Consider the following 12,850-nt stretch of genomic DNA (forward strand, 5'->3'; position numbering starts at 1 on the left):
CTGAAACTGGTTGCTGCAGTGAGTAAATCCCTTGGTTCCATGAATTTTTTTAGAACCTGAAATTAATTTTTTTAATGTCTGTCTTATAATAATGCCCCACCCCACCCTTTTGAAACAAATTGTCTTATTGCCAAATAGAAGCACTTTCAGCGAACCTTTCAAAGGGAAAGAGACATGCCTCAGAGACTGACAACATGTATTGAACATGTTTTATACTTCAGAAGTAAAATAAATGGGCATAAGAAAAGAAACAGCTATTTTCTGGAAGATAGGAGCAAATCTTTCTCTTTATCTAAGTTATTTGAAACTGTGTCACACACCTTAAAGGAAAAAGAAGACTAACAGAGAAATGTAAATATACACTTTCTTCCAGACATATATAATAACTTGGAGTGTTATGCATTGATAGTGTCCAAGTGAGTACTTGAGTGAAGTTAAATGTTAGATTTTAAACAGTTACACATACTATTAAATATTCGAATTAAAGGGCAATGTAGATTTATACTAATTTGTGCTAAAATAAACTCTTTGAGTGCAGACTAACTCAGTAGCCGCATCTGATATGTGAAAACTCTAGACGAAGGCCTACAAGCCAGCACTCAGGTTGCATTAATTAGACTAGGAAGCATACATTATAATGCTGGGTAAGTGAAAAAGACATTCCACAAACCTTAATATCAAACAAATCACAAAAGAAAAATATTTCAAATGAATGACCAATAAATATCAGTTTCAGATATATGCCTGCAACTCAGTGCTTCTAAGTATGTATTAAACTGTTAGTTTTTACCTAAGAGAGTCTGGCAGGAGGTATAGGTGCCTTGGCAGTTCATGTGATATCTGCAAGACAGTCTACCACAAGTCTTTTATGGGGATATTCAGTTCCTTTTCTTGATCTCCCTAGTCCATGTTTACAGCAATGTCCTGACCTTCTAGCTCAGAGTGATTTCTAGTGATGAGTTCTGACAAGTCAGGACATCCCTGCAATAGGAATAGTCTGTTTTTAATAATCACATGACACCCAATGACCTTGTGTCACTTTCCCGCTGGCAATCAGTTTGAAATAGTTGGTTTGGATCATTGCATGAAGTCACTGCACTGCCTTAGAAGGTCTACTATCTTCTGACTGGAAAACCCAACATGCAACGTAGAGGCTCATAAAGTCTTTGCTGGCCTGAGAAAATATTTGGCTTAGGAGGACTATTTCTGTTCCTTTAATCATGTTTAAAACTGAGTTTGTCAGTGAAATAATCAAACTGTTGTCTGATCTGTGTACCCCCAGTGTGTGCTTTTTAAAATAAGGTTCTTATAATCTCTGAACATTAGAAGTATTGCTTTGAATTTGCAAAAGAAATAAAATGGTGTAAATAGTTTTGACAAAGGAACAACCACTAACTAACAAGGTGTTGCTTTGCACTGTATGGATAAATAGAGTGTTTTATTTCTTTGTATGTAGGATGAAATATAATGTGTTAGTAGCTATTGAAAAAAGTTCTGCCAACTTGGAACCTAGCATTTTCATTCAAATGAAATGTTTTGTGGAAAACCTACGAGTTTTTGATACTCATAAGCTATAAACTACCCCTTTATTTGCTGGGAAATCATTATCTTTAGCTTATTGCTTCTGCTTGGTTATCTAGTTCATTCACTTTGGCAGGAAAGAAATCATTGTGCACATCCAAATCATTCAGGGTTTTATTACTGCATATAATTTTAACAGAAGCCATCAGCCAATTGCAGAAGAATCACAGAAATGTCAGAGGAAAATGCAGCTTTTAAACAGTATTGTTCTTTCTACTTCCAAGAACTGATGAACAGTACTTGTAGGATCATAATTTAGAGTTATAATAGGATTTCTCAGCTAAAATCTATAAAAAATAAAGAGTTATAGAAGCTGTTTTAAATGAGTTAAATGGGTAGTCTCACTGAACCTGTGTTCCACGTTCAGCTTGCCTTGCTGGGACTATAAGCATCCATCTTTAGTTTTGTTTAATAGAGCTCTAAACTGGCTCCCTAATTAAATAAGTATTACTGTCCCCATTACTGATAGATTTATACTCAGGAATGCACTTATCAGTTACAAAAGGAAAAAACTAATTTAACTAAATGTGAAATTAATAATAATTTTGTGTCTTTACTGATTCAAGTTTACAGTTAGAGTAATCTAAATTATTTCTTATAATCGTCCTGGGACAGTGAATTACCTGGTATCCAAGTAGCAAGTCTGTTGCATTTCTAAACACAACACTTAAAAGAAAAATGAACAGGCCATGAGAATTTCATGAACATGTATGAGTAAATAAAACTAAACTGGACCACTGATGTTCTAAACTGCAGTAAGTTAATGTTATAAAAATAGAAGTGCAACTAATATTTAACTTCTTCCTACAACATTTTATTAACATTATAACAACAGAAAAACAACTAATATTGCTAATTTCCTACAGTATTTTTACCCATAATCACCACTGCAGTGTTTTCTAAATAGATAAGAAATATATACATTCTAAAGTCTTCTGTATGATCCCAAAATAATTTGGCTTAACTTGTTCAAAGTATTCAAAGAAGGGTGTTATGTACTTTTTATCTCCTTAAATATTCTGAAATTCTTCTTCTCTCTAATCATTTCACTGAGGCAGGATATTGCTGTAAAAATGCTTAACTACTATAGATCTTTAAAAAAATAATAAATTAGAATGGCTGTATTACTTATTGCATCCTGCCTGGGAATATTTGTTAGATGCAAGTTTGTTAAGAAAAAATCAGTTTGTAGTAGCTGATGAAAAATATGATTTATTTTAACTTTTACTCTGCAAGACTTGAGGAGTTCGTGTATTCAAAATCTTGACAAGCATTTTATAGTATTTTTTCAGAAAGCACAACGTTTTAGGTTAGTTATTGACAAATGTACAATATTGTTTTTCCTTCAAAAGTGGGCGTCAAAGTTATTATGACAAATATGGACTAAACTAACATAGCCATTTATATTGTAAAAGTACATGGCCATTTATTGAAAAACAAAATTTCATGTTTTCTCTGATGGACTCAGTAATGGCAAACCATAGTTTGTTTTAAACATGATCTGGTAGATTGTCCTAGATCCCTAAAAGAGGACTATAGAAAATGAATTAAGACACATGCATCAGATGTTTGATTATTTAATAAAATTTAAAGAAGTATTAATACATTCCTCCCACTGGCAATAAGGCATTATTTCAAATATATAGAGGGTTAATAATGAGTGGTAATAAGTATCCAGTTAAAGATGCTTTTAACTTGTGCAAGATTTCTGTTTTGAAGAAATATATCTTTGGGTTAAATTATTTAAGAATATTAAAAAGGATGTTTAATAAAAATTAGGCTAGTTGGATTAAAATATTGAACAATGCCTCCTATGTCCTTCAGAGATATCATAAAGTAACTCAGACTTTGGGAAATTCATATCATCAATTATAAGGAAAAACAAATTCTCATTCTGGACTTTTTTCTTAATAGGAATGGGTACATCTAATGTTTTCAGTATAGTAGCAACATGTAATATTTTATTTTACTTCTATGGCATTTAAAATGAATATTGATATCTGTACATTCTTAAATATATTTTGTACATGGTAACTGACATAATCTCACCTTAATTTAACATGCTATTTAACTTATTTAACATCTTGCATGTTGATTTATCTGTAATAATGTTATAGCTAATTTGTTTTACTTATGACTACAACTTAGACTGTGGCCGAAAACAGATCTTTGTGATTCAGTTTATAAACGTGTAAGTAAACAAACAAAAAAAAGTTCTGCTTGACAGGAAAGGAATGATTGGCTTAATATTTAGGGAAAGACAATAAAGTTTAAAGCATAAACACTTAAATATCAATATGTTGGAAGAATAAACTATGTTGCATTACCGCTATTGCATTTCCATCTATGCAAGGAAAGAGGCATAGATGGGAAATGCACTAGCAGTAAGTACAACATAGTTCATAAAGGAAAGTTATTGATTAGAAAGGGAATCACTGTGTATAGTTTTGGTTTAGGTTTTCACTGGTTTTATGACCTGATTGGGTCTCCTTTTCTTGGTTAAATTTTGTTTATTTTTTATGTGAGATATGACTTATAATAATAATAATAATAATAATAATAATAATAAAGGTATAAAATGCTACTTCCCAAAAATATATACAAATGTAATTAAAATAAAGCAAACATTCACCAAAAGACCTGAACAGCATGTTGTGCCAAGACTTACCTTCAAAGAAAGAAGTCCAGTTTTATTTTTATCAAATTTGTCAAAGGTTTTCTTGTAGTACACTTGCCTTCTTTTACAGACAAGGCAGTAATTTGTTAAATATTCTTGCGGTGATATGTCTGAAAGGAAAGAAGTAATAAAGATTTGATTCTCATTTAAAGAGTGGAGGTTTGCGTCACTGATTTAAGGAAAACAAATTGCAGCCTCATAGAAAACTGCTATATAATAATATTATAAATATGAAATTGACTCCTAGTTTCATCACACATTAGCCCAGTTGATACAAAACACACCCTTGGATGCACTGGGAATGTAGTAGTTTTGAACAATGATAAGAAACCACATTTGAGCTGTCTCCATTCAATGCATTCCACATGAGACTGCTAGCTGGCAAAGTCTGAAACATGTGTGGTGGTAGTTAGTAGTAATGAATTATTAACATGTGTTTACCCACATTTCCCAGAAACTTGCTTGGATGCTGAAACTACACTGAGAATTCAGTGGAGATAATGTATGCATCTTCTGGGGAAATATGTGAACAGGCATAACATTGCAACAGTATATATTCCCAAACAACCACGAGGCATGACCATAATCCCCAGGCAAATATCTAGGACTCTATAAGTAGCAGCAGACAGAACTCCCTCTTCACATGCTCAGAGATCTGGACCCCAGCAAGAACACAAACCGGAGTTACTCCACCACTCAAGAGAGATCTAAACACAAACCTCCACACAACTGAGGAAAGCCACATGTGAGACCATAGAGCATGCCTGTCCAAGTTCCTCACATCACCACAAATCCCACATGTAGGGGGGTCCCATACGGAGAACAGGATTGTGGGGAACCACCCCACCCAAAACCAGAACAGAGATGGTGGGGATTGTGCCCATGGGCTTGATGCTGCCCATTTGAGACCAAGTGACAATGTGAACATCTTCAGGCATTCTTGAAGTGGTTGTGGATTTGTACTATTGACCATAAGTTTTGGCCTGTGGTTTTTAAGCCTTGTGTTGCCAGTCCAGATGTACACTGTGGTGCATTTCCTGTGTTTTTGGTGGTTTGCAGTGGAGTCTGCAGGTTTGGTTTGTGGGGTTGTGTTCTGGGCTGGTGGATTTGTGTGGTCCTTGCAGGAGTTCCCTTTGTGTGCTCTGGGCTGAGGTGGTGTCCTGGTGTTCTGGTTTGTCCTTTGGGAGTCTCTGTGACAGTTTGGACTGTACCTGTGCTGTTTTTTGTGTCTATTTTTTTTATTGCCTTTTTAGGACCTGTTTGTTTACTGTATTTGTATTATTATTTTTGTTTTTTGTTTTTTTGTTTTAAGTTGTTGTGTTTGTTGGTTGTGTATATGGTTTCTGTATGGCTTTATATTATGTATTTGGTTTATTTTTCTTGTTCAATGTTCTGTTTAATGAAAAATAATGGATTGTATTAAATGAAATATATGGTGATATTTTTTTTTAATTTCCTTTTTTTTTTTAATAAGCAATATTGAAATGTATAAATGTTACTTTGTATTTTATTTTTGCCCTCAAATGTATTTTTACTGTTGTCACACATCATTTTATTCAACATCACTTTTTTTGCCCCCTCAAATAAATTTTTTACAAGTCAGAGAGAGTTGTGCCCCCCCTCAAATAATTTTTTGGCTTTGTCCAGATTTCTTGTGCTGCAATAGTTCTTGTGCAGGCTGACTTAGTTTAGAGCTGTAAGCTTGGTGATCACATTAGGGAACAAAAGTTAGGTGGTACAATACTGTGCTCGGTGCAGAGTTGATTGTAGGTTTTCCATGTCTTGCTTAGATACCTGGTAAAAAGGGTTGATCTTGTTCAGGGTATCCATTGCTGATTGTATGCATTCTGTAAAGGGGATGGATGGTGCAGTCAGGCAAATTATTTTAAGATGATTAAGAACCTGGAAATATTTATGATTTTATCCTTTATAAATATGTTTATAATTTTTATAATAAAATTTTTTTAATATTCTATTATTTAATGGGCTTCATAGATTTTGAGTTGTTTACTTCATTATTTAATAAATTTGTAAACAGATGGTTAGTTGTTGAATTAGTTTAATGATTCTTTATTTTCAAATTATTTACTTTGGTTTTATTTACCAATTTTTATGAATCAAATTAATAACTTTAAATGATTGCATATGTTGATTGCTGAAGTGTATGTAATTTTATAGTGATGAAGAAATATCTTTAATACATTTCAACAAATTGTCAATTAGAGCATGTGTATGTTTTGTAAATGTAAGTTTATGATTCTGATGTGTCAATGCTGTGTTCAAGGGGAAGAGTTGGCAAAATTCTTCTGCACTGGCAAAAAGTCTTTTGTTATGAATGGTTTGATTTTCTTTGTTTATAAGATTGGTTTCAAGTTTCTATTTTCAAATAATAAATCTATTGCTTTGTAATGAAAATCTGCATTTATAGCAGTAAAAAGCAGTATAAAATCCAGATAATAAAAATAATATAATAGAAAAAAAATCTATATAGCGAACAGGGAGTTTCTAGGCAAGTGGCAGCAAGTGGAGCAAGCAGGGGACAAACCAGGGGAGGGGGAGGGGCTGAATTGACCAGGATGGAAACCCAGGGGGAAGGGCATTTTACTTTTGTTCTGACCCAGGGAAGCTGAACTATACTAAAATTTTTCATTTTCTGGCATTTGTTTTTTTTTTCTTCTTATTTTTTAATTTTTTCCTCATAAATTTTGTAGTTTTCTCGTTTCATGGCAAAAGACCTTCAGTTCATAAAACAATGAAATGACTAACATTGATAGACAGGTCCATGTGTTAGACGCTAAATACTGCATAGAGCCAGAGCATGTTCATTAATCTGTTATTTATACAATTAATTAAGTTTAGTATAAGAGCTTTTTTTTAATATGTTAAATTGTCCAGAATATCCAGACCTAATTAGTTCAGATCCTACGTGCACCTAAAAAGCTTGGCTAAAAAATGCTAAAAACTCTGAAAAACCTCTATTAACACCAATCAAAACTAATTTCCCTAATGGAAAATTCTCATCAATTTCAATTATTGCAATTTTTAAAAGACAAGATTTACAATAGTAAATAACATTAATGATGATAAATTTGATTTTCTAGATTACTTTACTACAAAAATGATCTTATTGCATGTCAAATGATTCAGCTGTATTACAAAAGTATGTTTTTCTTTTTTTTAATCTCTTACTTTTTTCAGCAATTTTGTATTTTTATTTAACATTTTTGGTTTGTTTTTTTAAAATTTGTTTTTCTTTTAAAATTGTGTGGCACATTTTAGACTGAAGTTAGAAAATAATGGCAGAAATCATACTGTAATTTCATACCTTCATTTTTATATTAATACAAGACCCATATATTTTCATATATACAAATTTTTCTTTTATTTTTCTATCTTGTCTTTTTCTTTTATTTTTGGGCCTGTGTCCCACTTTTTTGTTGGCTTGTCCCAGATTTTTTGAGAGATTCTTGAGATTTGCCTTCTCATTGAGCCAGAAGTGCCAGCAAACACCTGCAGCCAGCATGAGACTGTGTTTGATGGTGACTCGGTTGTGGGAGTGCCGCAGCTGTGTTGAAGTGCAGAGTATTCAAGGAAAGGAGCAGTGTGTGCAGGTAGACCGTTTTGAGTCATCCAACTTAGACCACATCCTTTTTTTGGTCTGTTCCTTATTTATACTTTGCTTTAATGATTCAATCATATTTTTATACTGTTGATTGTTCTCCTATTGCTCTGTTATTCAGAAATGCAGTGCAGTGCCCTGTATTGTCCATCAAGTAATGTAATTTTGTATTGTAAGCTTAAGCTGCTTTAATAATACCAATATTTAAAAGTGCAAGCAATACTTGTAAGACAACATTGTTGAAAAGCCTTTTCATTGCAGCATTATTGAGATGTGTACATCCCATGTATTGGTATTAGAATGTATGTATGTATAGGAAAAAGTTTTTTTTATTAGAACATCATTTTGTCATTACACATTGTTTATTTCATGCAGTTTGTCTTTGCAGAACTCTTTACCCATAAACTAAGCAGAATGCCAATCTATCATGTGTATCATAATTGCAGCAATATCCCTTTTTGCTTATCTATCTTGAAGCTTTCTCTTTCTCTGTTTTTTTTCTTTTGATCATGTGTTCCCTATGAAACAAGTAGTTAGTTGCCAGGCATGGCAGCAGATCTTTTGATAAAGAACATTTTTACAAAAGGGGTATCCACAGAGATTTACTTTTCAGCATGTTACTTTTTATTTTTATAAATTGAAATATAATTATAATTAGAGCGGCAGTGCAAGCAGAGTTTGGTTTGAGTGCTGCTTGTTTTTTTTTTTTTATACTTTTTTTTCTTCATTCCAGTAATGTATTTAAAAAAAAATATTTTTTTTTTTCACAACCTTTGTGTTTCCATGTTTAGATATTAAGTAAGTTGTCATGTAGCCCAAATTGAAATATTTTTTTTTTTTTCTACAATTTGTCTTGATTTGACTTCTCGTAATGATGGTTTGGCAGTTCAGTTGTTGTGGTTTTTTTTGAGCATAGCTCCACTCTTCTTTTGGGTCACCCACCTTCATTGGCCCCACCCATTCAGCTGTCTCCCTGCAGCCCCCTTTAGGCATGACTGATGCCATTTGTGAAGTCAGACACTTACTAGAGAAATGCTGCCTCTGTAACACTGGTTGGTTTCTCCATTGTTTAATTTTTTTTTTACTTTCAGGTTAAACATTTTACCCTCTCTCAGTTCACCTAATATATTGCTCCATTCCTATCACGGTATGTTTTGTGCACTTTCTGGTTGTCTTCTGCTGTACAGGGCCTAGTAGTCATGGTGAACTATCTGCATTATGTGCATGAGTGTTGTAACAATGCTGAAATGAGAGGAATCTGGTCAAAGGCATAGTGGCTGGGGTATACCTGACATCAAGTGGTATGTGGTAGTAGCAAATATGGACCGGAGGTTGACCCAAAGTGAATAAAGAGCTTTATAGATGGAGTATGAGGGCAAGGGGGCAGAGATGTTCAGAGGAGGTTAATCAGACAGTCACAGAGTGGTTGGGAAGGATAAGTGGAATTTGGGTGGAGTAGAGAAGTCAGCCAGAACTGCAGCACTGAAGAAAAGCCAAGTGCATAGGACGGTCAGGAGATGGGGGCTAGATGGGATGGATAGACAGACAAGCAGGGTATGGGTGGGGACTGATGAACTTTCAGAAAGCTTGGAAAGGGTTAGTCTAGCTGAAATGGACTGGTTGTTACTTTTGCTTCAAAGGCTGTGGACATTGTGAAAATAGTACATTCCGTAAAATGTATTTGCATGATAGATAGGGACTGGAGGTAAGATTTCATTCAATGCAGGCTCATAAGGAAGGGTATAAAAGGATGGAATTATAAGTAGGTGAGTAAAACAAAAGTGAGGATGAGGGGAATGAGAAGACTGCAGGAGATGGTTTATGGGAGAACAGAGGTATGGGGAGGAGCCTCTTTGGAAGATAAATCTCTACTGGTTGATGTAAAACTATTGACACAGAAATTAAAAAAAAACAAAGCAATGAATTCTAAAGTGTAACAATCACACAGTTCAGATGCTTAGTGCCACAAAATGTCTAGTTACAGATTCCTGCTGGCCTGGAAGGGAAACAGCCGCCAACCACACAGCAAATCATGGCAAAAAAGGTTGTTCCTGGGGAATCTGAAGCATGTCAGAGCACGTTGATGCTATTAGGCACACCCCAAGGATGAGAAGCAGCTACAGGTGACTAGGTGGACAACGTACCATTATAAAGCAGTCAAATACTGTGCTGAATATGGGAATTCCTTTTAGGTCGCTTACTTAAGACACATCACTATGCATACTCTTCTCTAAGTCATTCTATCCTTCTACTTTTCTAGGTCTTTCTTCCCCTCATGCCTGTGGGCAATCTAACACATTCCCAATGGGCTTGAGCTATCTTGTGAGAGCTGACCAAGGGGAATGTCATCAAGCAACCATGAAGGGTACTTGTTCCCATAACCCCTCCATCAGCACTGAGTGCATGACTCAGTCACAAAGAGAGGGTGGTGATTTTTTAGTTAACTTAACCACTCCCCAGGCTCAGTTTTGGACATATCAGAAGTCCTACAGCACTGGACAAATGTCATGTGCACTTCAAAAAGTGGGCATACATCACAGTTACAATGCAGATTCTTTTTGATAGTCATGAGGCCATCATCCTGTTGCAGGCTTATCAGCTATACCCAGCCTCTGCTAGGTGTCTGGTTCTGTGCAAAAGACTGAGTTGCCACCCCTTCTTATAGGATGGGTGAGACAATCAGTACTAGCTGTTCATTACCATTGTACCCTGCCAGCCCCATCAATCTATCCACTGCCAAAGCAGCTAATTGAAATTGAGATGCCTGGGTCACAGTCAGGACATTAGTCCTCTGCACCATAGAGCTGGCTCATTTTTTGGCTCTATACATATTGCCACTGCCTTGCATGTCCAGTCACTGGTCTGTAATTGCTAGCCTCATGCCTGTTATTAGCTCTGACTCCTCTGCTGAGTCCACCTACAGGTTTTGGGCTTTGCCCCTTATATAGTGCTGTCTTCTACATACTGCCTTTTTGACTGCTGTATGCATTTGTTGAGGAGGGGGTGTTGTGATTGTGTTGTGATGGAATATTCATGGATTTAAAGCCCACGATTTTTTGGGGGGGAAGGTATGGTTGAAATCACCAAAAATTGAGGATTTTGGGTCCACTGTGGAAATATATATGTGCCTGTTGCACAGAGATTTCAATATGTCAGAAAGACTAAAATAAAGAAGAGGAAGAGAAAGGAAGGGAGTGTACATTGTTGGAGACGTTAAAGGTAGGATGCTGATCAATTAATTGTTTATGTGCTGGGACTGTCAGGAAAGATTTAGGCAAAGATGCAGGCAATGGCCAAAAGTCTTCAGGCATGGCCTGATTCTTTAGGGAAGGGGATGGATTCCTGACTGTGACCCAGGCAGCTGGGGTTTGACTAGCAACCCAACACTGGAGCCAGGCAGGGGGTGGGAGGAGTGAAGGGCCATGGCCCATATGCCTCTCCTTGGGTCAGAGTGGAGTTTGTGTGCACACAGGGGCAAACTGAGTGGTGGTAACTTCCTAACTAACTTCTAAGCCGGTGATTGTGTATAAGAGGGGTGATAACCTGAAGAATCTTATTGAGAGTCCACTTTGTCCACACAATTTTAAAGACAAGAAATGTTGGCAAATGTCCAAATGTGGCTGTTATCATTTTTGTCCCTATAGCAATACTGGGGAACTCTTTGATATTAATGGCTACTAGATGAATATTAAAGGGAAGTACAATTGTAACAGCTCAGGAGTAGTATATGGGGCATTGTGTCAATGCTGCCCGGTATTTTATGTCAGAAACACTGAGCACAAATTAAAAAATCGTATTTATGAACACATTTATGAAATAAATAAAAAAAATGACCAATGCCCTGTTTTGCACTTATTGGATTTCCCTGAGCATCAGTTTAAGTTTGTGGTAATTGAACAATTTACACCTAACCCTAGAGGTGGGCCATGGCAACCTTTTCTTGAGCAAAGGGAGTTGTACTGGATTTTACGTTTGAGAGCAGTAGGTTGGCCTGGGTTGAATGAGATGGCATCCACTGGATGTATTTTAAAATTGAAAGCAGAACGTAGATAAACTCAACAGTTATTATTGTTAGTCATTTACTTTCTTTTTCTATTTGACTTGTTTATAATAATTTTTTTTATGTATGTCACTATATGTATTTTAGAGTAATTGTGTATGTTTCTCCTTAAATGTGCAATGAGACGCTGATGTCATCTGGCTTCATGGTTATTTAAAGTTCATCTGAGTCTATAGTTTTATCTGATGAAGTCTTGCCATTGTCTGAGACGAAAGCTCGAAGAATACATTTTGGGGAACGAGCCCTTGCTGCTATGTGGCTTTTTCTATTATTCATATCTTTCAACTCATTTGTTTCAGTCATGAAAAGTTGATCATCAAAGATGATTCTCGATAATCGAACCATCAGACCTTTGATCAATCCTTGATTGTAATGTACAAGATGAATACTTGTCTGACATAAATAAGTGTTAGAAAAGGTTAGTTTCCTATAGATGGAGGACTAAAATTGTGAATTATCACAGCTTTCCAAATTTTAACATCTAAATAGTGAATATCACACTTTGAAAAAAACTAATGTTAGTTTAAAATATTCAGTAGAGTTATTCAACATATTAAAACATTTATGTAACTCTGCTGTAGTCCTTGTCCACATCATAAAATACATCATTCTGGTATCTTAAATACATTTTAATATGTATCGTATATTCACTATTAAAAATATATGCATTTTTCCCATTCAGTCAAAACTAAATTGGCATATAATGGAGCAACTGCTCCTCCCATAGCTACACCAGTTACTTGCCTGTAATATTCTCCTTCAAAAAAATGTAGTTATTTCTTAAAATGATGTCCATAAGGAATTCAATAACTATTAAATCCTGACCATCCAAAAAGGAACATTATGAAATGGCTTTGATGAACCACTTCATACCTATTTCATGAGGAATAACAGTATAACAATTTTTGTATCT

The 12,850-nt window shown here is 35.1% G+C and overlaps 1 protein-coding gene across 4 annotated transcripts in view; it reads right to left on the bottom strand.

The window, feature by feature from the left end:
• LOC122788354 overlaps nucleotides 1-12,850 on the bottom strand; it is a 396,817-nt gene that overhangs the window by 204,926 nt on the left and 179,041 nt on the right. For all 4 annotated transcript variants that reach the window (XM_044055429.1, XM_044055426.1, XM_044055427.1 and 1 more), the window contains one exon: nucleotides 4,250-4,368. In XM_044055429.1, the coding sequence (XP_043911364.1) occupies nucleotides 4,250-4,368 (119 nt within the window). The remainder of the gene's footprint in view (nucleotides 1-4,249; nucleotides 4,369-12,850) is intronic.

This window comes from Protopterus annectens, chromosome 13.part0, assembly GCF_019279795.1.
Source record: "Protopterus annectens isolate FY-2018-M chromosome 13.part0, PAN1.0, whole genome shotgun sequence".
Lineage (NCBI taxonomy): Eukaryota > Metazoa > Chordata > Ceratodontiformes > Protopteridae > Protopterus > Protopterus annectens.